The sequence below is a fragment of the Egretta garzetta genome, unplaced genomic scaffold (assembly GCF_000687185.1).
Source record: "Egretta garzetta isolate BGI_Z169 unplaced genomic scaffold, ASM68718v1 scaffold209, whole genome shotgun sequence".
Taxonomy (NCBI): Eukaryota; Metazoa; Chordata; class Aves; order Pelecaniformes; family Ardeidae; genus Egretta; species Egretta garzetta.
In genome coordinates this window covers 2,346,320-2,366,731 of record NW_009260839.1, presented here as the reverse complement: position 1 = coordinate 2,366,731, position 20,412 = coordinate 2,346,320, and the positions used below count along the sequence as shown (strand labels likewise).

The window sequence follows — 20,412 nt, the reverse complement described above, 5'->3', positions numbered from 1 at the left end:
CGGGTAAAGCTGGGGTCTCCTCTGGGTGCGGGAGCAGGGGCCTTCTGGGGCTGTGAGCAGAAGGTGGCTTGAACAAGGGAGGCGCTGAGCTATGTAGCTGTAAGGCTTGCTTTGATTTTATGATTAAGCTTTTGACTTTAAGCCATGCGAATCAAAAGCAGCTTTTTCTGTGGACTTTTCTTGAATGAGTAACCACTTGTTCGCTTATGTAATGATAGTGGCAAGCTCCAGGTGGGAGCTGCCTGGCTGTTTGTAACTGCAAGGGAGTGCTCTGACTTTTTGTCTCAGGGCTGAAAAAAAGCAGTGGAATAATTATTTGTATAAGGTGTCCTCTAATGGCTTCTTTTTCTAGTGAAAAGCTGTCTCTGCTAGTAAAATAACTGGAATTGCTCCTTGATGTTCAAGTGCTACAAGCTGAGCTAAGGCCTGGATTGCTAAGCTAGGAGTAGTGCTCTTTCTTGTACTGAACAAACAGTTAAACACTACAAAGAAGTGACAAAGCAAACCAAAGGTATTGGATCTTTCTGTGTAGGACTGCTAGTGAGACCTTGCCACTTCCCAATCTTGTAGAAGCTCCTTTCAGGCTATGAACCCACCATGTGCACTAATAATGGCTTCAGACATAAGTGTCTGTAGCTAAACTACTATGAAATAGTGTGAAGTATAGGCTTGTTCCCCCCTCCCCATGCCAGGAACCAGCATATGGCAGCTATGTTGTGTATAATGTGGTTTGTTTAAAACGTGTGCTGTAGTAGAAGAAACGACAAGAATGATTTCTTCTTTTTCCTGTGTGGACTTTCCAGGTCACATCAACCTGAAGATGGCAACACTGATCCTTCTTGATAAAGAGAATGGTGAAGTTGGTGCTACTAAGAATCAGCTAAGACTCCCTTCGGGACCTTGTGTGTATATGCTGCCCTAAGCCAGTAGCAGATCAAGTGATGTGTATAAATCATGTTTTTTTATTCACTGTTTGGAACAGTAATAGTTTTCTAATATCTACTTATCTAACCAATTCTGCTAAGCTCATTGATTACTATAAAGATGAAAGTAACTCTGTGCTTTTGTCATAGTTGAGGCTTATGTTCCTGAGTTAAAAGTGGTGAACAATGATTTTTATGAGAACTGGTTTTCCAGCATGTGCACTTACTGAAGCAGGCTTTAGGCTTGATGTGGTGCTGAAGTTTGCTTTTTTCTTCCCCTTTCTCTCCAGCAAAAGTCTTATCTGAAAGAACACAACTTAACACTCCACTTCCTAAAAAAATAATCAGTGTATCTCCAGCCACATCTCACTCTGTCAGAAAGGTTCTTGGAAATGTGAATAGAACTGAAGAAGTCACAAGCAAGATGAAAAAGATAAGACAGAAAAAGCAGCCTTTCACTGCAAATGAAGTGAGTACAGCATGCTTGGGGGGGAATGCATAGTTTATCTACTGTTGTGGCTTAACCCTGGCAGGCAGCTAAGTACCACAGAGCTGCTTGCTCACTCCCCCCTCAGTGGAATGGGGGAGAGAATTGGAAGGGTAAAAGTGAAAAAGCTCATGGGCTGAGATTAAGACAATTTGGGTTTTTAAGATTTTTAACTATTAAAACCAATTTCTTACTACCAGCTGACTGATGCCTTGCCAGTCCCTGAGAAATGGCAGTCCTGGCAAACTTCCCCACCAGTTTTCATTGCTGAGTATGACCCTATATGGTGTGTGGGGTATCCTTTGGGTCAGTTGGGGTCAGCTGTCCTGGCCATGTCCCCTCCCAGCTTCTTGTGTGCCCCCCAAGCCTGTTCACTGGTGGGGTGAGTGGCAGAAAAGGCCATGGCTCTGTGAGCACTGCTCAACACACAGCTGTTTTGGGTATTGCTATCAACACTGTTTTCATTATGAACCCAAAACATAGCATCATATGAGCTACTAGGAAGAAAAATAACTCTATCCTAGCCAAAACCTGTACACCTACATAGGCACAAGGAATATAACAGCTTAGGGACTATCTAATGTCAAAGAACTGGCTCTACAGAAAGTAGTCTGAGTTAATGTCTTGTTCACATGTTGAGTATCAGGAGTTTAATATTATGAGCCTAAATGTTCTACTGCAGTGATCTGTTGCCACTGTATATAGTACTGCACTGCATAAACTCAACTGAAGCATTTGCCCATGTCCAACTTATTTGTGCTGAGTGTATTAGAATTTAGGCATAACTGAGTACTGTATGGCAGGCATTGTCTGTAGACCTGTATAGCACAGGAAAGCAACTACAAAGGTACTACAGCTGGAAACTACAATAGCTCAAATAACATGGCTTTATTTTTAAGATCACTGAAAAGACTGTGGGATTAGAAAGGTGTGATAGAGTGGCTGAAGAAGACTATCCAGAAAAAGAAAATATATTTCCTTTTGATCCTCGAGGTAAGACCTATTGGTGTAACTATTAAAATGAACAATCAGGCTTTCACAAGCATTGACACTGTTGTAAGACTTTGGGCAAGCTATTGTAGCAAACAAGCTAGCACTGCATTTCTTGAGTCCTTTTGTCAACATAAGGGTGCTTGCTACATCTGAAATACCATGTCATTCTTGTTTAAATATCAAACTTGCAATTGCTGTGCTCCAGATATAAATAGTCTAAGTCTGTTATTATGGTGGCAGGAAACTAGTTCCAAATAACCATGCTATAACCTTTTAATTCATCAAAGGGCAACTAGTAGACAAGTATTCAAAGGAACACTTAAGAGGGGTCTATTCTTCAGTACTCCTTAAGAGTGTATTCAAAGATGGCAATCTGTAACTGAAGAGATTCCTACTGCTGTAGCACATAATAGTTGAAGATGAAACTCCTAAAGCTGTTCTTTTAATATCTGCAGTGGGCTGTGCTTTCTCAGTCCTTCAAAGTGTGTCCTTAAACCATCCAGTTCATGTGGAAATGAGCGTGCAAAAACTATTGTACCAAGGACTGCTTGATTGTTGGTGGAACATGTATGCTGTGCTTGATGAAGTTGACTTAGTGTAGTGATTGGAAAGAAATTACTCAAAGCTCCTGCTTATATCAGGAGTTATGTTACACAGTCTAGTCTTTTTTGGTAAGTGTAAAACTGCAAGTAAATACCCCATACAAGGGGACTGTTGGGTTGTGTTGTTTTGGACCTGTTCCCACTTCATTTAATCTAGGAGAACTTGCAGCTTCCCAGGTTACTGTTACTGTACACATTATTAAACTACAGGGTGTCTTTCTCAAACAGACTTTGAGAGTCTTGATCTTCCTGAAGAACACAAAGTAAGTGATATCAGCCTGTGCGGTGTTCCCCTCATGATGTTTGAAGGGACATACGACACATGTGTGAACATGGTTCCTTCACCTGTGAAGATTGAGGAGATTTCATGGGAGTCCAGTAAGTGGAAACTTAGCATGAGTTTCAGTACATACAGTCCTTATCAGTGGTTTGGGAGGGAAGCTAGTTGGCGGCAGTTGTGGACTGCCACTACTGTTCTAACTAGCAGAATAATGCACTAATATCAAACCGCTTTTGGTGTATAGTCAAACTGAATTTAACTGGTCAACCCTACTAGTACAAGGAGTAGTCTCAGTGATGTTGCTGAGCAATCTCTTGCAGTGCATTGCTAACTGATCAGTTAGGTGGAATTGGCTTATGCTATCAAATCATATTTCCCTCAGCCTTTCAAGAGGCTTGTGCTAATCTGCTGGGAGCCAGCTTATGTTAGAGTATAAATTCTGGGTTTCATGAGAAACTGATTTGCTTTATTTCTAACTTTCAGACTTGTTACAATCAACTGCTGACTTCCTTGCTACCCTGGATGAGATCATTGACATGCCACCTCCAAATTATGACCTCTAATGCATATTCTGAAGCTTCTATTGAGTTTAAATTTAATGTAGTTCTGTATTTTAATAAAGGCTAATCTAACCTGTATAATACTGGACTTGTCTATTTTCAGTAGAACCAAGATGTAGGTAGTAAAATAGTCCTGTGAAAAGGAGGCTATCTGACAAGCAATTAAAGCAGATCTTGGATAAGCTTCTAAGGAAGACTGTAATTCACTGCTGTGAACCATATCCAGGAGCTGGTACCTGCTGATTAGACTGTGTGGTCATGATAGACTAAGAGGCCCTTCTCACCTCACTTTAGGTGACTTTATCTATTGAACATGCAAGGGTTTAAAACTAATCTATGTAATCTAGTGTAAATTAAGTACTAGAGCTAGTATTCTTGGCATTTTTCCTTTTCTTAAACTTGTTTGCTCTTCATAGTGGTTGCCTAAGATGTTGGATTCTTATGCAGCTGTAGACTACTAATTTAATTGGTCACAGCATTATGTGGCTCTGACTAGGTACTATTAGTGCTCTGAGTAAAGCCTGGTGGAACCCCATCCTTCAAATTATAAGTACACAGGTTCAATAACCTTCTCTTGCATTGCAATTGCCTCAACTCCTATTCTTAATCACATAAGACAAATAATTTGTAGATGTGATCAGCCTTCACTGAAGTTAAACTGCTTTTGTAGTTCCTGAGCAGTACTCTGATCTAGTTGGATTACAGCAGCCTGAGCTGCCTTCAGCTTTTAGCTCATCCTTAACATGAATCACAGTGCTGTGCCTGTGTTCTGGTCACCTGCTAAGGTAGAAGGGCTTTCTGTTCTTCTGTGATGCACTTGAGCTCTGAACAGGAGGCATTTCCATGTTAGGCTTACCATTAATATGCTGGCACTATGTAACTGCAAGCAGTGGCAAGATCAGCTTTTTGGCTCACACAGTAGTGTCTGAAGTAACGAGAAATATGCTTTAATGATTGCAAGTTGACTAAAATAGGACAGCGCTGTAGCTAAGGAATGGGGTTAATCTGGTGGGGGTCAGTGCTGCATCCCACAGTTCTGTTTCTTGGGAGGCGCACCATGGCTGCAACCTGACCTGGTTTGCAGGTGCTAAAGGCAATGCATTATGTCTAACCATACTCCTTTCATGCTGTTTCTAGGAAACCTGGAAATGCAGGTAGCATGGAGCCCTTGTGTTTTCCAATAAGGTGTTTGGTTTGCAGGTGCTAAAGGCAATGCATTTGCCCTGCTGTGGTGACATAAATAATGAAGGCTCCTTTTAATCTTGAAAAAGGTTAACAGAGCAGAGAATACCCATTTTTCACTGTTTTCTGGTTTGGGATGTTTCCTCAAGATGTTTTGCTTCCTTAATAGTTTTTGATTTTGAAGTAACTTGGCCATTTTGGCTGAGATTGAAGTTTGATGGGTATAATCTACCAGCCACATGATTTAAGTCATAGTTACTATAAAAGTGACAAAATGAATCTGACTTTTTGTCTTTACCAGTTTGAATGAGCTAAGCCCAATTTTGTGGAAAAGTCTAACTAATGCACTGAAACTGGTTACACAGTGCCATCATGTGGTTGTTTGTTACACAGCCACACAGGTAAAAATAGTCATTGGTATGCAAAACACCAGATAACATGGTATGAGATACCATAAGGATCAGATGCTAAATCATCATAAATGTAGCTTGGAACTCTTTGTATGTACAAGCAGACATCTCAGACACTAGAACTTTGTATGTGTTACAAAAGTTTACCATGGCAAAAATAGTTCTTTTGTTGATTTAAAATATTCACTGTTATCAAGCACCTAGATCTATTTGAACCTTCAGAAATAAGCTTTTTATGCCACATCCATGTGTCACAACATTTAAAACATGCTTGCTAGTTGCAAGATTTCATACCAAAATGGACCAGCATTTGTATAATGTTTGTTAAGGTGATAATTAAATTATTCAAGTAGGCCTCTTGGTACTGAAACTTTGATCTTGAAGCCCAAAAGCTTGTTACTTTGTGGTGACAGTGGAATGGGTGTGCAGAAAGCATGCTGTGAGTTAGACTTGGGATTACTGCTGGTCTGTCTGCATGAGAATAAATGCTTCTGCAGTGTAGAGCATAAGGTAATAATGCTAGAATAAACTACATGAGTTCACACTTGTGTAATCTTGTTTACTTAAATTATTAAATCCTTTCAAGGTCTAGGGGAAAGAGATAGTTGTAGGTTTTAGTACTTTCCTTCACCCACCCCAATTTTCTTTTTTCTGTAAAATGATGAAAAGGTGTTTTGGCTGCAGAGGGATGTTTTCTGTGGGATCCTCCTTTCTACAAAAACTTACAGCTGCTGGCAAGCAACACAAGCCAGGGAAATTAAGAAGCAAACAAGGTTTTCAAGATTTTTACCTGTAAGTGGTTGAGATCAAAAAGGTATGTTTGATCATGTAGCCCATCTCTGAGCCAAAGCAGGAGTGTTGCTAGGAGTCTTGCGCATGGGATATAAATCTGTGTTCAGCAACACAATGCAAAAATCAGTTTTCTTTATACTACCACTATAGCTAATGAATATTTAGTGTTGAAAGATTGATTAGCTTTTTAAAGTGTTGGCCATGATCCTTTTGGTTTGAATGATTGAAATTGGACATCATCCATGATAAAACCCAGAGTTAAAAAGTCATAAAACCCAGAGTTAAAAAGTTTCTGCAGCAGATGAATGATGAAGTTAACTTCAGTTTTGGCTAGATGATCATTCTCAGCACCAAATTTTAGGTGACTGGGAAGATTTTTGTTTCCTACTGTAGTGTACCTCATCTGGGGCTTTTTGTTCTCATTGGGATTTCTGGTTAATGCAGGTTCAAGTTTTTGCTTTTACAAAGCTTTATTTTGTAAACATTCATCAGAAAGATCCATTTGTTTTGGCTGGCTTTTATGTCCCCCATTTCATGTAATTTTCAACTCAGCTGGATGGGGTTAAAGGGAAATAGATTTTTCCTGTGACTTGCATGAGAACAAAGCTGTGATGAGACTCAATCTGTGGATTGAGTTTCCTGTTTGCAGTGGCTTGAGGAGATCAGTCACAACAGCGTAGGCTATTTAGAAAATGTCAACTGTCTTAGCCTTGGAGCTGCAAAACTAGCTGGTGTCAGCCCATGAAGTGTTGGCTTCCTGAGACACGGGGAGCCCGGTCATTGGGAATTTTGTACTGCTTCATGCCACTTCAGTTAGGTGTTAACACTGTTGGTGACTGAAAAAACAACTTCCTGAACTGTTTTAATGTTGATACATGCAGCTTTTTATATGCATAAAGCTTTATTTTGTGTTGGGGTATTGTCAGGAATAGATGCAACTTGAGTTCAAAATGGTGTCTGAGCACTACCCTGCACAACAGAAGTCCTGTTTAAAACTGCTTGTAATGTTTTGGTTTACTTGCTAGATCAGTTTACGCTTCCTGCAAAGATCTGAGATATTTGGAGTTTTAAATGTATGGCTGTGACGAAAACAAATGCTTGCTTGGTGGCTTGTTCTCAGTTTGAATGAGCCTTAATAGGCCAGTGTAACTGTGTACCACGATTGGGAAATCTGGATTGTAACCAAGTACACAAAGCAGGTACCTTTTTAGTTGGTTATCACTCTGTAAAGCATCTTCTCTGACAGCATTCTGACTGTGAGAATGTCTTTAAATCCTTACCTGAATTTCTGTAAGGAGAACTTGAAGATTCATATAAAATAATCTCTTAGCAGGCTGAGTAAAATTACTTCAGTGCACATCAGATAATTCATCCTATTTGTAATGTTCTGGCAGCGGGTGGCACCATGGTAACAGCATGTATTACAGCTCCTCACTCCCGCAACCTGACAGCTGTGGTGTGATGGTGTTTGCCTTTGGTACATCAAGCACAGTGTAGGCATCTGTAATGGGTTTCATTGCTTCATTAATGTGAAATGGAGGACAAGAGTCAGCACTAAGGAATTCAGTGTGTCTTTACCCCATGACTAGAGGGAATAGTATATCAGCCAAGGGCATTTTTACTTTTTGTTGTTTAAAAAGAACAGAAAATTAGAAGCCTGAAGGCAATTGGTCTCTAGGGTTAGCAAAGCCATGAATCTTGTAACTTTTAGTTTCACTGTAGTTTTATTAGTGTTAGCAAAGTACTGTATAGAAATAATGTCCCTCTAACTAGCCCCAAAGTGGTACTTGCTGTGCTCCAAGAGACACAGGCACTGATCAGATCAACATGCCTATAACTAGGTTTATACACAGTTTATATGTTTATATGTTTAGTAACTGGTTGTTTAGGATCTAACTGTGCAAGCATGTTTTTGCATATAACTTTGCAAAGCATGTAAGAAAAGCATAGTTGATAAATTTACTTCTAACTGCAGTTTGGGAGAAGTTAAAAGCATGGTGGGCCTGTTGTGCTTGAATGATCTACAAAATTAAAGAAAAGTTATAAAATGTGTATTTTCTTGCAGTCATATTATGAAGAATGCCCGGATGAAAAAGCAGTGTGCAGACAACTTACTGGGGTGGGTGTTTTGTGCTTTTCTAACAGGTGAGGTAATATCTCCCAGTTAATGAAGCTGGAGGGAGGTTCATGGAGCTGAAGGCACACTTCTAAGTCTAGATACAGGGTTTGGTTTTTTGTGCTAGCCAAATTATTTCCATAAGCTGTATGGAAGGTGGAGCTGATGGAGGCCTTCAGATGTTGGTCTTCAGTGGCTCAGGCTGGGTGTCCTTTGAGCACTTCTGCTCAAAATATGTAGCCATCTTGTAAGTCCCCCTGTATCACATGGCCAGTTTAAGTGAATTGCTACAGGCTCCAGTAGAAGTGATTAGTCCCTTTCTATTAGTCAAGGGACAAAACTGAGGTTATTATGCATAGGGAGAACATATAAAGACTGGAAGAGAGAGAGCTTGGAGTCTATATTTTCTTTGAAAACTGTTCTGAGTCAATATTTTTCCTGCAGATCTGAATTCTTTGCTTACAGACATATCAGGTATGTCCTTTGTGTTTGATATCATCTGAAGTGACCTGAACCCATCCCAAATACTAACTTTGGAAAAGTTCAAACCAGGAACAAGATCAGACTTTGTTTGATCTCATTATGACTAATGATAATTTACATAGCACTGAAAGATTTAAGATCCTGTCTGCAAGTATATCACTTAACTGAGATGCTAAATTTGTCTTAAGAGTTGCTGAGGACCTTTAAGATCAAGTAAGATGGAGGTACTGTTTTGGTGATGGAGATTCTTTTTCTTGTATCATTTTTCAGTTACTTAAAGTGGAATTAGAGATGCTTCCTTTGAGATGGTATAATGATGGCTATAGCTATACACAAAGGGATTTGAAAGGGGAAGGAAAGCTTTTTTGCAGGGGACACTAAATCTTCAAAGAATAGCCAGAATAATGCAGGGTGATAGGCAAGATGTGTGTGGAGACATAGCCTTCTTGGTGGCAACATGTCCTTCATTGTATATTAAATTCAACTTTCAGCTCCAGTGTGGCCTTACCCACAGCCTCTTCAGAAGTAAACCTGCTCCAACATGGCCTCACCCATGTCTGCAGTCCCTCCAGGGGCATACCTGCTCTGTTGTGGGCTTATCCATGGCCACATGGTTTGAGGTGCTCCAGCATGACATCATCCACAGCCACTGATGCTTCAAGGTGTACCTGCTGCAGCATGGACTTATCCACAGCCACAGATGCTTTGAGATGTACCTGCTCCAGTGTGGACTTATCCTTGGGCCCCACTCCCTTCAGAGGTACATCTGCTGTGGCACAGACATAACCATGGCCATAGATGCTTTGAGATGTAGCTGTTCTGGTGGGGACTTATTCATGGCCACAGATGCTTTGGGGTGTCCTGCTCCCACATGGGCTTACCTGCAGGTCACAGTCCCTTTGCCTCAAGTTCACACTGGAGTTCCAGCCTGTCCAGTATTGCAGTGATGCCCTGGCCATCTGCCAGCCCAGGCGCGTGGCTATGGCTGTTATCAAAATGTTCCCAGGCACAGCAGAGTAAGATAAGCAGTACAGCACTACAGCAAGCAGCAGAAGCAAAAACCAGCCCACTGACAAGCACTAGGCTCTAATATACAGTAAGGCAAGCAAGCCCCATGGCATGCACAGGAGCTTACTGATTGATAGCCAAACAGCAATGACAACTATAAATTTGATATAGCACATTCCAGTCAAACCTGTTATATTGAGCCCTTCCAGCCCCATGTTGGGTGCCAAAAGGGACTGTTGTGGTTTAACCCCATCTGGCAGCTAAGCACCACACAGCTGCTTGCTCAATTCCCCTCCCAGCAGTGGGGTGGTGCGAGAGGCAGAAAAGGCCTTGGCTCTGTGTGAGCACTGCTCAGCAATAATGAAAACAACCCTGTTATCACCACTGTTTTGGCACAGCTCCAGAACATTGCCCCATACTAGCTACTGTGGAGAAAATTAACTATCCCAGCCCAAACTGGCACAGTAAGCTTCATAGATCTTAAAACAGCCAACAGAATGTTCCAGAAAACACTGATATTTTTTTTTTTTTTATATGAGGCAAAACCTTTTTTACCTTGCCATACCATTGAGGCATGTTCTGGCAGCAGTGCCCAGTTTAGATGGCACTCATGCTTCAGCTCACAACTGTGGTATTTCGGGGTTATTTCCCTCAGGAAGCCTAGTCCTGGAGAAAATACCTGACAAACAGCTGTTTTTAGAGCTACTTAAACATTTAGGAAAGAACCTTTTACATTTAGTCATTCAGTTTGGCTTTAGGTATATGCATTTGGTTTCATTTTCAAAATTAACGCTGAGCCTTCTTGATAAAAATGTCTTTTGGAGCTGAGCTGTCAGACAGCCTCTCTCTGTGGCAAGAGCATATTTCTAACTTGAGAAAAGGTCCTGCAGAAAAAAATAAAAATGTGGTTGGGGCAGCTCTAAAGGTAAATTTGACCTCATTTCCTTGCAGTCTGGAAGTAAAACACCAGCATAATTAAAAATGACCTTTGGGGTGCATGCTGTAAATCCAGCCTTGTGAATGTCACCACACTGTGAGGGGCCATGCCAGGGCTGGCACAGGCAGCCCCTTGGGGTAGCGGCCAGACTGGGAAGGTGGGACTGGGAGAACTGGGCTGTCCTCACCACAGCCACGGGGTGGGAGCTCCTGATGCTGGAAAGAGAGACAGATATCATCCCTTCTGGGTGGAAAAACCCTTCCTGCCAGACTGCTGCCTGTGGGGAAGGCTGAGCCTGTACTGTTGCAGTGATGATCATGAGCTCAGTGTTTATAGGTCCAGTCTTCATGCACGAATACAGAAGAAGCTAATATGAACTTAAATATGGACACATTTGTACAAAATTACTGCAAAGATAATTGTTTGTAATTCCTATGTCATGAATGAGTGCATTGACACAGGAGTCACAAGGCAGGACATTTGCTGTCTGGTGAGGTGTTGAACTTGCTGCATTGCTGTCTCCAGCGGACGGCAGAGCCAGACCCTGAGTAAAAATGGAAAACTCAGGGTGGGAGCTTTGAAGGATGAGGACAAAAGGCTGATGACATGATTTGGGTTCCTTGAGGATGACATATTTCACTGGTGATAGAGGGCGTTATCACTGCGAGTGATTGCATAGGATGGCTGTGGAAGGTTCCAGAGACCTTGGCAATGGCATCTGAGGGGCTTCAGCATGGGGCCTGTGAAAGGCGAGAGGAGAGGGGTAAGTGGGTGGCTGACAGCTCCTGCTGTGAGGAAGGGTAAAGGGGGCTAAAGGAGCTGGGGATAGGAAGTGGCACCCCCGCACCACCAGGGGTGAGCAGGTGGCAGGAGGGGATGTGGGGACAATGAGGCTTTTGGCAGCCAGGGTTCTCCTGGCTGTCAGCCAACTGTTCCTGGCAAGCTGAGCCACTGGAGGGAGCCCCTGCTGCCGGCTGGCAGGAAAAGGAGGACAGAAATAAGCTTTTCCTAAATTCCTCTTGTCGTGGCTGTGCCCCCGAGGCCTTGGCCCCAGCCTGGCTGCAGGCCTCAGCGCTGAGGGAGGCAGGGCAGGGGCAGGCCTTAGGCTGGCAGCCCCCACCGCTTCGCTGGCTGCCACTCGCAGCAGGACTTCCCCGAGGTTCCCATTGCCATTTCTTGACATGGCCGCAGCAGCCTGCGAGCGTGGCATGGATCCCCATAGGATGGAGAATTCTCCTTGATCCTGAATTACAGACCCTTGCCTTCCCAGGGGGCAGAGGTTGACCCTTCAAAAACCAAACACACACATTTTCTTGTGAACTGTGCCAGTGTGATAACTGTGCAACAACAGAGAGTGCCTTTTAATATTTCTCTGTCACTTTTCTCTCCACTGCTGCTTCTCAAATGTCTTCTGACATCCAAGCAAGATGCTGCTGTTAATCTTCCATAAATAGCCAGCTGGGATACTAGATATTAGTGGATTTAAGCAAAAATCCCTGGAAACGTTCTCATTCCCCACAGTGCTTTTTTCCAGCTTGCAGTGTGAGTGTGCACCTCGGAAGATGGAGACAAGATAAGCTGTGCCTCAGTGGGAGCACAGGGGAGAGCAAGCAGAGTTCCTGGGGTCATGAAGTGCAAATCAAACTGTTCTTCCGTCTCTGGTAAACTCCCAGCTATCCACAGAGACACAAACCCAATGTGTGCCTGTCCCTGCAGCGAGGGATGTCCCTGGGACTGTTGCAGGTAAATCCCAACTGCAGGCCCTTACTGCTCCCCAGAGCAATGTGCAATTCTCCAGCCTGTGGGGTGAATAGCGTGGCCAGCCTTCCTTCTGAAACAGCTTGGGTAGGTGTGAGAAGTCCATGTGGTGAACAGGTCCTTGATGGGGTCTGAAGAGCAGCACCAAATACTTCTGCAGGGCAGCGATAAAACGGCTGTTCCACGCGCTGCTGAGTCGTCTGGCTCGAGAGGGATGGGCTGCAGCATGTGGTAGGTCCCAGCAGGCACAAGCACCCTCTGTGCTGGGATGTCCCCATCAGGGGATATCAGCTTTCAACGGAACTGTTTCCTCAACAGGAATATTTTCTTTGGCTGTTGTTCCAGTGCAGGTTCTGCAAAGTCTCTATGACTCAGTTTTGGAATGAGAAAAAAACCCCAACAAAACCATGCTTGAATCAGTTATTGTTTGCCTTCAGTTTTCTGTAAGCCAGGTGAGGAAAACCATTCCAGCTACAGGAATCAATAAACTAACATCATGATTATCTTGTTCCTTAATCAAGTACAAGGTGCTGCTGGAACTCATGAGTTCAGAGGGTTTTGCATTTCATTCAGCATGGTAGCAACCTCCTTTTAAAAATCTAATTAGCCAAAATTGGGGTTCTCTGTATCTGCTGATTGTGGAAGCCTCAGGCAGGAGAAATAAGCTGTGATTCTCTCTGATGGAATCTGTTTATTTTCAGGGAATGTACCAAGTTCTGTTCATCTAAACATATCCAGCAGCAGTGAGTGATGGTTTCTTTGCTCTGAACCTCTTCTCAGCTTGCAAGCTTTGTCCCTACAATTTTCTTCCTGGGGCTGTTTAGGTATTGCCCAGTCCTTGCCCATATAACCTTCCTTCTCAAAAAATACACAACCCTTGAGAGCTGTTTTTAGCCGCTGCATGATCCTTTGCTTAGAGTAGAGCCTATTATGTTTCATCTCCTGGATTTTGTGAAGGAGCTTATAAATTCTGTTTAGGTATTTTAAATTGTCAGTTGAAGTGTCCCATTCTTTTGAAACCAAGACTTCTAATTTCAAAGCTGACTTACAAAATCTTACTCTGAAAAATTGAGGAATGAAACTTTATTTTTTAAATGCAATGCCCCCTAGTTGCAGAAGCACACTGACCTTTCAAAGCATGTGTGAGAGAAAAAAATCAAAATCAAAATGGAAACTTTCCTGTGGGAAATTGATTCCAACAGCACAGCACTTTTCTAAGAATAATTATTCCATTGGAAGATGTTCAAAACTTGCAAGTTGCAACCAGGTACTGGATTTTGCTTTTTACCTTCGACCCAGTCTTGCCCCAGCCTTTTTTTTAGGTAAGTTCTCAACAGCTTCTTTCAGTGTTAGTAAATCTTCTTCTGAAGTGTTTTGTTCTTCCACGCCCATCTTCCCACGCCTTGTTCTGAGTTTCTTTTGAAACTAGGAAGGATCTGGAAATGCGTTGCATTGCAATCTAATTGCCTCAAGGAAGCTCATATTTTACTTCAGTTGTGTGCTGGTTCCCTGACCCGGTGTATGTGACCATGCTGTGACTCTTAAGTCTCTTGCTACAGTGGTTTGCTGCTTTCTAGAAGATTATTACTGGGAGAAGCAGAGGGACAAAGGCCTTTTCTAGTGTTGGAACTCAGCCAGTTCTGTCTGTCCTCCAGATTTTTTTCAGTGGCAACTAGCATCCCATTTTTCTGATTAATACAGAGAACAAAAAATTATTTGTCCTCCTAATAGCTTCAACAGTATGCTTGAAACAGAGGCCAACACATTAGCAACCTGATGCACTACCTGTGGAACAGCTAATTCTTTAACTATTTTGCCCTATTTAGGAGCCTTCAAAAGTTGGTTGGTATTTGTTACCAATCTAGGGTCTCGGTGATTGTGTGACTGTCCAGGCTTAAGGGCTGAGCATTATTTCCTGGTACTGCAACTGGGAATGCAACGTTTTTATGTGATGGGCAATACTGCCAAATATCTAGAGTATAACTTTCAAAGCTGTCTGTGTGACTTCAGAACCCAGGCTCTATTTTTAGATATAATTTGTGTGCCTGGAGGTGCACCTACAAAAGGACCCGAGTGTCTTTTGTACCTATCCCCAAAATGCAAATCCTCAGAACTCCTGCCATAATGCTGCTGAGCTGTGTAACACTGATGGCTTATGGCTCTTCTGTTTACTTCACATGAATTCTCTGATAAGCATCTGTTTCTAGGCAAGCAGCTAGAGTCTCATTTATGCCTAAGCCCCACTAAGATGTTCCTTGGCCTCCTGGCTCTGTGGAGGCTGACGTGACAAGTGTTTTCAGAGCAATTTCTTCTCATCTGGGACGTGGGCAGAGTAGGACGGCAACTGAGGAGGAGGTGTTGGTGTTTCTATTTCCAATAGCACAGTACTTATCTGAGTGTGTGAGAGGCCAGTGTTTGAAATTCAAGATGTTCCACGGGACTTGAAATCCCGATCCCAGCTGAGTTATTCTGGAAGGCTCTTCTCAGACTCTCCTCTTGAGCAGAACTGTGCAGGAGGCTTTGGTGTGCCTGGCCAAGGAGGAGATGAGCTGGTGGTTTGGTGGTTACGCTGCTTCTACAAGGAGAAGGAAAACTGGTTAGAAGACAATCGTCTGCACGGAGAAAATCTTCTCTTCTTTGGGCTGTGGTTGATGGAGAAGAGTCCCTTTTCCTCTCTGTTCCTGCCCCACTGGTGCGCTCTGCTCTTGGGCTCACTCCGGTTCTGGACATCCGTGCACATGCCCTGTGGCTGGGTGTCTGCAGTGGAAGGGGGTGCTGCTTGCTGTCCCTCCTGCTCGGGGCTGACTCACTTCCTGCCTTCGTAACTCATTTGAAACCTTCCTGTTTTCTTTAACTTCTGACTGCAAAGCATCTAGTGAAGCCATCTATGAAGCTTGTTACAGAAATTGTACTGTGCTGCCTGATAATACCTTGCATCATTTCTTTTCACTCAAGCTGGCTGATAGGGCAGCAGTAGATTTCTTTTACCCACTGAAATACTGCATTCATCTTAGCGAGAGTCATTTGTCACAAGCGCAGGGTGCACGCAAGCCCAGTGCTTATCACAGGCAGCAGCTTTCAGGCAGGAGCGAGGTAGCAGAGGTGCTGCAGGCCAGGACTGTGGTGCGGCGGCAGATCTGTGGGTGGACTGTAGTTTGTGTGAGGTCTGACTGTGTTGTGCTGGCTCTCACAGTCTTGCTTTCACAGATGTTAAAGCCAGTCACAGCAAAATAATTAAGAGAATGATAAACCTGAGTAGAATAACTCTGGCAGGGTTTAAGACACTAGGACAGATAATCTGGCTGTCGTGGGGGACCCTGAGCAAAGCTGCAGGGGTTGTGGGCTGTTCTGATAACATCCAAGCATTCTGTGCAGTTATGGAGCAAACTTCTTCCTTTAGGATAAGAAATATGTGCATGTACATGCACTCACATACACAAACAGATTCTGGGAGGAAGGTTAATACCTCTGTATGAACCTCTGCAGGCATTTCCTACTGGGAATGCTTCCCAGTTTAGAAAAACATGTCATGGAGGGTAGCTGCAGCTCTCCTGTCTTGGTGTGTTCCTCCCTCTTCTGTGAGCCCTGTCCATGAGCAGAGCTCTGTGGCTTCTGGAGGCTGCACAGGTCATCGTGAGTAGGCAGAAGGGCTGTTTACCACCCTCTCTCCACTCTGCTACCCAAGCATGCCTGCCATAGCTCTTCACTGCTTGCATAAGGGGTGGGAGGACTGTGTACTAATTTATATGCCCATCACAGTGCAAGATAAGAATTGGCTAATCAAATCCTACCTGGCTTGTGATGTGACCATAGCCTTTGTAAATGTGCAGAGTGGTCTATGAAAGATGCCTGATTTATAAAGTATTTCCTAGGGTTCTCTGTCAGACGAATCTCTTTTGAATCGGTTGTATTGGATATTAAAGCAATGAGACAGAAATCAGTAGGAGAGCTCATAAAATTTTGTAAGTCAATTCAGCTTAAAGAAACCTGACAACTAGATGCACAAAAGCAGAAGACTATATATATATTTGTATAAAGCTCTCTATCATAGAAAAAGAACCACAGAACTCCTCTCTCAAGGGAAGCCAAGAGAAACTTTTAACAGCATTGAAGAAGGAATTCCAGTTTCTTCAAAAGTAATGTGGATTTTGCCATAGTTTTCAATGGGACCAAGCGCCATCTCCTCTTGGAATTCATAACTCAGGGTATTATCTAACTGTCTGTCACAAAGAAATACTATAAGCAGGGATGGAAGATTTATGAAATCATGCAAGAAGTAGCTGTATGTCTACTGGGCTTTCTGAAGGCCATATTTTTGTGAAAGAGATTTTATATACAGGACCTGCTTTATCTCTGATGCTTGCATGTTTTATACTGCTGTAAAGATTTGAGCTAGCTTGGGAGAGACCCTCCTTTCTGGGAGGACCTTCCTCTCTAGTGTCAGAAGGAAGTCAGCCCTTTATGTTTATACAGAATACAGTTAACAGCAATAAATAAAGCAGAGAAGCTGGAACTACCTGGTGGTGATGATACCGGCACCTGGGCTGTGATTTAATGCTTTTAGAAAGCACTGCGTGACCATGCACTGTGTTTCTAACATTGTCTTGTTTGGCCTAACATAATATTGCCTCAAGAAATTCCAGCCACTGAATTAGGGTAAGATCTAGACTTCCTGTCAAAAACCAAATTCAGTTAGTCAAAACTTTCCAGATGAGATGCTAAGGTGATAATAACCATCCTGACTGATGTCAGCTGTCAAGAGCAGTACATGGTATGTTGTCTGTCTCTTCCCTTATCAGTCACTGTGTACAAGCTTTTCCCTGCCCTTTACTCTTTGCTTTTGTTTCACAAAGCAAAGTGGAGAACCTGTCCTGTCATCTTTCCTTTCTAAAGGCCTTACTGGTCACTTCTCTGCTTTTGCGTGGAAGATGTGCTGAGGACTGAGGAATGTGATTTTCTCACCATGGGACTCAGGTTGTGTTTAGCTACTTTCTGCTTTAGGTTATCCAGGGTGACACATGCACATAATGAAACCTACCTTTTGGGATCCAGGAAACTTGAATAATCTCTACTTAACGAACCAGGAAGAATGTCTTGGTCAGGAGGGAGAAGATTAATTTAGTTCAGTGTCTTTTACAGAGAGGTTCTTAAACCTGGGGCTGGAGCAAGGATGTGTTTTGAGTGTTGTATCACTGAGCACTGCAAGTACAGCTGAATCCCAGCCTCAAATATGACTGTTCCTCTCTTCCTGTGCAATGACTCATGCAAATTCACTTAGGCGTCCTCATTGATAAGTCCTACTAGGGCCTTTGCTTCTCCATGGCCAAACTTGACCCAGGGCAGCACCTGAGAGCTCAGACATAGTATTTTATTAGCCAACACCAAGTCTCTCATGCTGCTGAAAAGCAAAACCCCAGTTCCAGATGCTTTTGAAACTTTGGGATTATTTCCTGTCTGCATCTGGACTCAGTGTCAATGGATCTGGCTTCCAGCGTTAATTCCTGTTGTTATATATTTTAACATGGGTATTAAAATGTATTCAGTTCTGTGTCTGAAACCTCTGCTCATGTGAAATGCATCTTGTGTGTTAGCCTAGTTGGAAGTCTGTAAATCAGATCCTGGGGCGAAACAAACAATGGTACATACTTTTGCCCTGAGTATGGACAACCTGAGCCTTTGTACTGACTAGGAGGAATGTGGTTATTAACAATAAACATCTTCTCAATTTTCCTCTTCTCCAAAGTAGCTGGTCCATACATGAGCTTGTTTTTGTGGTAACCCTTAGGGTGAGTGCAGCAGAAAACATCAGAGCTCTCATGGAAAGCATTTGATATGTTTTATACTCTGGGAGTGGAAAGCAGATTAAGCCCTGACTGCTTGCAGACCTGCAATACCTGGGAAAACATTCCTAGTTGCTTCCAGACACGTAGATGGAGTGAGTTTCTCCAAGATCTTCAGAAGCTGTGTGTGAAGGAGAACCTCCTGGAATGAGGTGAAGGAGACCAGTGGAGTGGGAGTGACTTCCTGTGGGTGAATCCTGATTCCGTACCCACCTGAATTAGAAAACTCTGGGGGTTCAGAATGTGGTGGTGGAGATTTACTCTTCCAGGGCTAAATCCACAGATCAAAGAGTAGAGCCTGCTGTTAGTCTGCGGTGAGTGGCTGTGAAATCGGTTTGGAAACATCTGTCTAATGCCGGGTGAACAAGTGTCTACACTGAACAAAACAAGGATTGGCACACTCACCAGCTTTGCCGGAGAAGCCTGTGGGATGAGTCGGCATCAGAGTTTCAAGCAATCCCTCTCTCTCAGAAACAACCTGCCTCTAGTCAATGGCGAACAATGTTCAGATGGAGTAAGCATTCCGTGCTGCTGCTTCTGCTGCGTTGTTTATTTGTGGATAAATAAAGGTATTTAATTAACCAGACATGTAATTCCACTCCTTTTTAATAAGCTTGAATTACACACATGGAACATCTTGATGCAGGTATGGAAAAGTAGATTTTTTTTTGTATATGCTGGTTTTAAACATCAGTCACATTATTTTGGATACCAGCGATGTTAGGTTGCAAGTCTAATCTCTTCTCCATTAGGGGCTCGCTTTTTATTTAGATTTTAAAACTGTATTCAAATGAGGTTTTGACCGAAACTGAATCACTATGTACTTGAAAGCTAAAGAGCTTATCAGGCATCTGATAATGTTTTCAGGATTTCCCCAGATTAGACCGCGGAGTGTACAGACAGGAAGCTGAAGTATTGAGCGCCTGACCAGAGCTTCCTCCTGCACAAGAGTGGGGGTTTCTCTGACTTGAATCTTTAGCTCTACATGCATGGTCTGAGCCTTGAAATCTAAAGGATGAAAAGCACCCACATCTCCCAATTGGGTCCTCTGAGCAAAGCAAATGGAGCACTTCATTTAAGCCCCTCTTGCAAGGTCAGCAAAACAGTTCTCACCTCTCCCCGCTGTTGCGTTACCTTCCTGGCTCTTTATCAGCCAGGGAATCAGAAAGGGACTTTCCAGAGCTATAAACATGTGAGCTGAATAGATGGAATGAACCCGTATGCAAATGAGTTTTGATTCCCTTCCCTTTATAAAGTTAAAATGTTTTTGAGAGAGAAACAGATTCTCCAGAATGTGGGTGTCTGAGATTGTTACCTTGGACTGGCTGTATCTCTCTCCCTGCTGTCTGTCTGTCCGCCTTTCTTTCTGCCTGTCTCTCTTTCCATTGTAGAGAACAAAGCGGAGTGATGTAAAATAGAAAATGAGAAATGCAAACCTGTGGTGATTGAAGAGGAGGAAGGAAAATGAAAGAGAAAAAGCTGAAGAGTGGGAAAAAGATAAAATAAAATGAATTTTGGGGAATCCACTGTGAGTAAGAGCTGAAAAAAACGTAAGCTGATTTATTACATGCTTATCTTCTGCCTGAGAGCCAGTATGTTTTGTATATGTGAGAGGTAGATTACACATTAAAGACTGAATCAAAACGCCAAATTCTTCCTCAATTCCTCCAGCTTTAAACCAGAGTAATTCTGTCAGCTTCGATAGATTTACGTTTTGTAAACAGCAGCAGAATCAAGATCAAGTGTTTTAAGTCATTTTGAGTTATATCTATGCAAAAGTGATGAGAAATGTAGAATGACTTTTAAATACTGTTGTGTCAGGGAAGCTGCACATTTTCTAATGCTTCTCTTCACTGGGCAGGAATTTTTTGCTGTTGTCCTTCCAGCGCTGTTATGACATTATTCTGAATCCAATGGCAATTCAGAAACAAGGGATGGTGATAGTGTTATGTGCATTAATATTTTTCTTGCATTATGATTTATGTATATCCATTTTTTCTTTTAAATCTGTGTCTTAACCCACTTAAATAACAACTGTTTA

The 20,412-nt window shown here is 42.7% G+C and overlaps 1 protein-coding gene across 3 annotated transcripts; it reads left to right on the top strand.

Annotated features, from left to right (window-relative positions):
• The first annotated feature begins 805 nt into the window (after positions 1-805).
• PTTG1 (PTTG1 regulator of sister chromatid separation, securin) lies at positions 806-4,009 on the top strand. 3 transcript variants are annotated; one of them, XM_035902510.1, is made up of 5 exons: positions 806-902; positions 1,214-1,392; positions 2,310-2,403; positions 3,216-3,383; positions 3,769-4,005. In XM_035902510.1, exons 1-5 carry the CDS (start codon positions 821-823, stop codon positions 3,846-3,848), a joined length of 603 nt encoding a protein of 200 aa, XP_035758403.1. In that variant the 5' UTR covers positions 806-820; the 3' UTR covers positions 3,849-4,005. The 3 variants fall into 3 exon arrangements, with proteins under 3 accessions (XP_035758403.1, XP_009645368.1, XP_035758404.1); XM_009647073.2 differs by having other exon boundaries at positions 3,234-3,383; positions 3,769-4,002; XM_035902511.1 differs by having other exon boundaries at positions 813-945; positions 3,769-4,009.
• Positions 4,010-20,412: the final 16,403 nt, after the last annotated feature.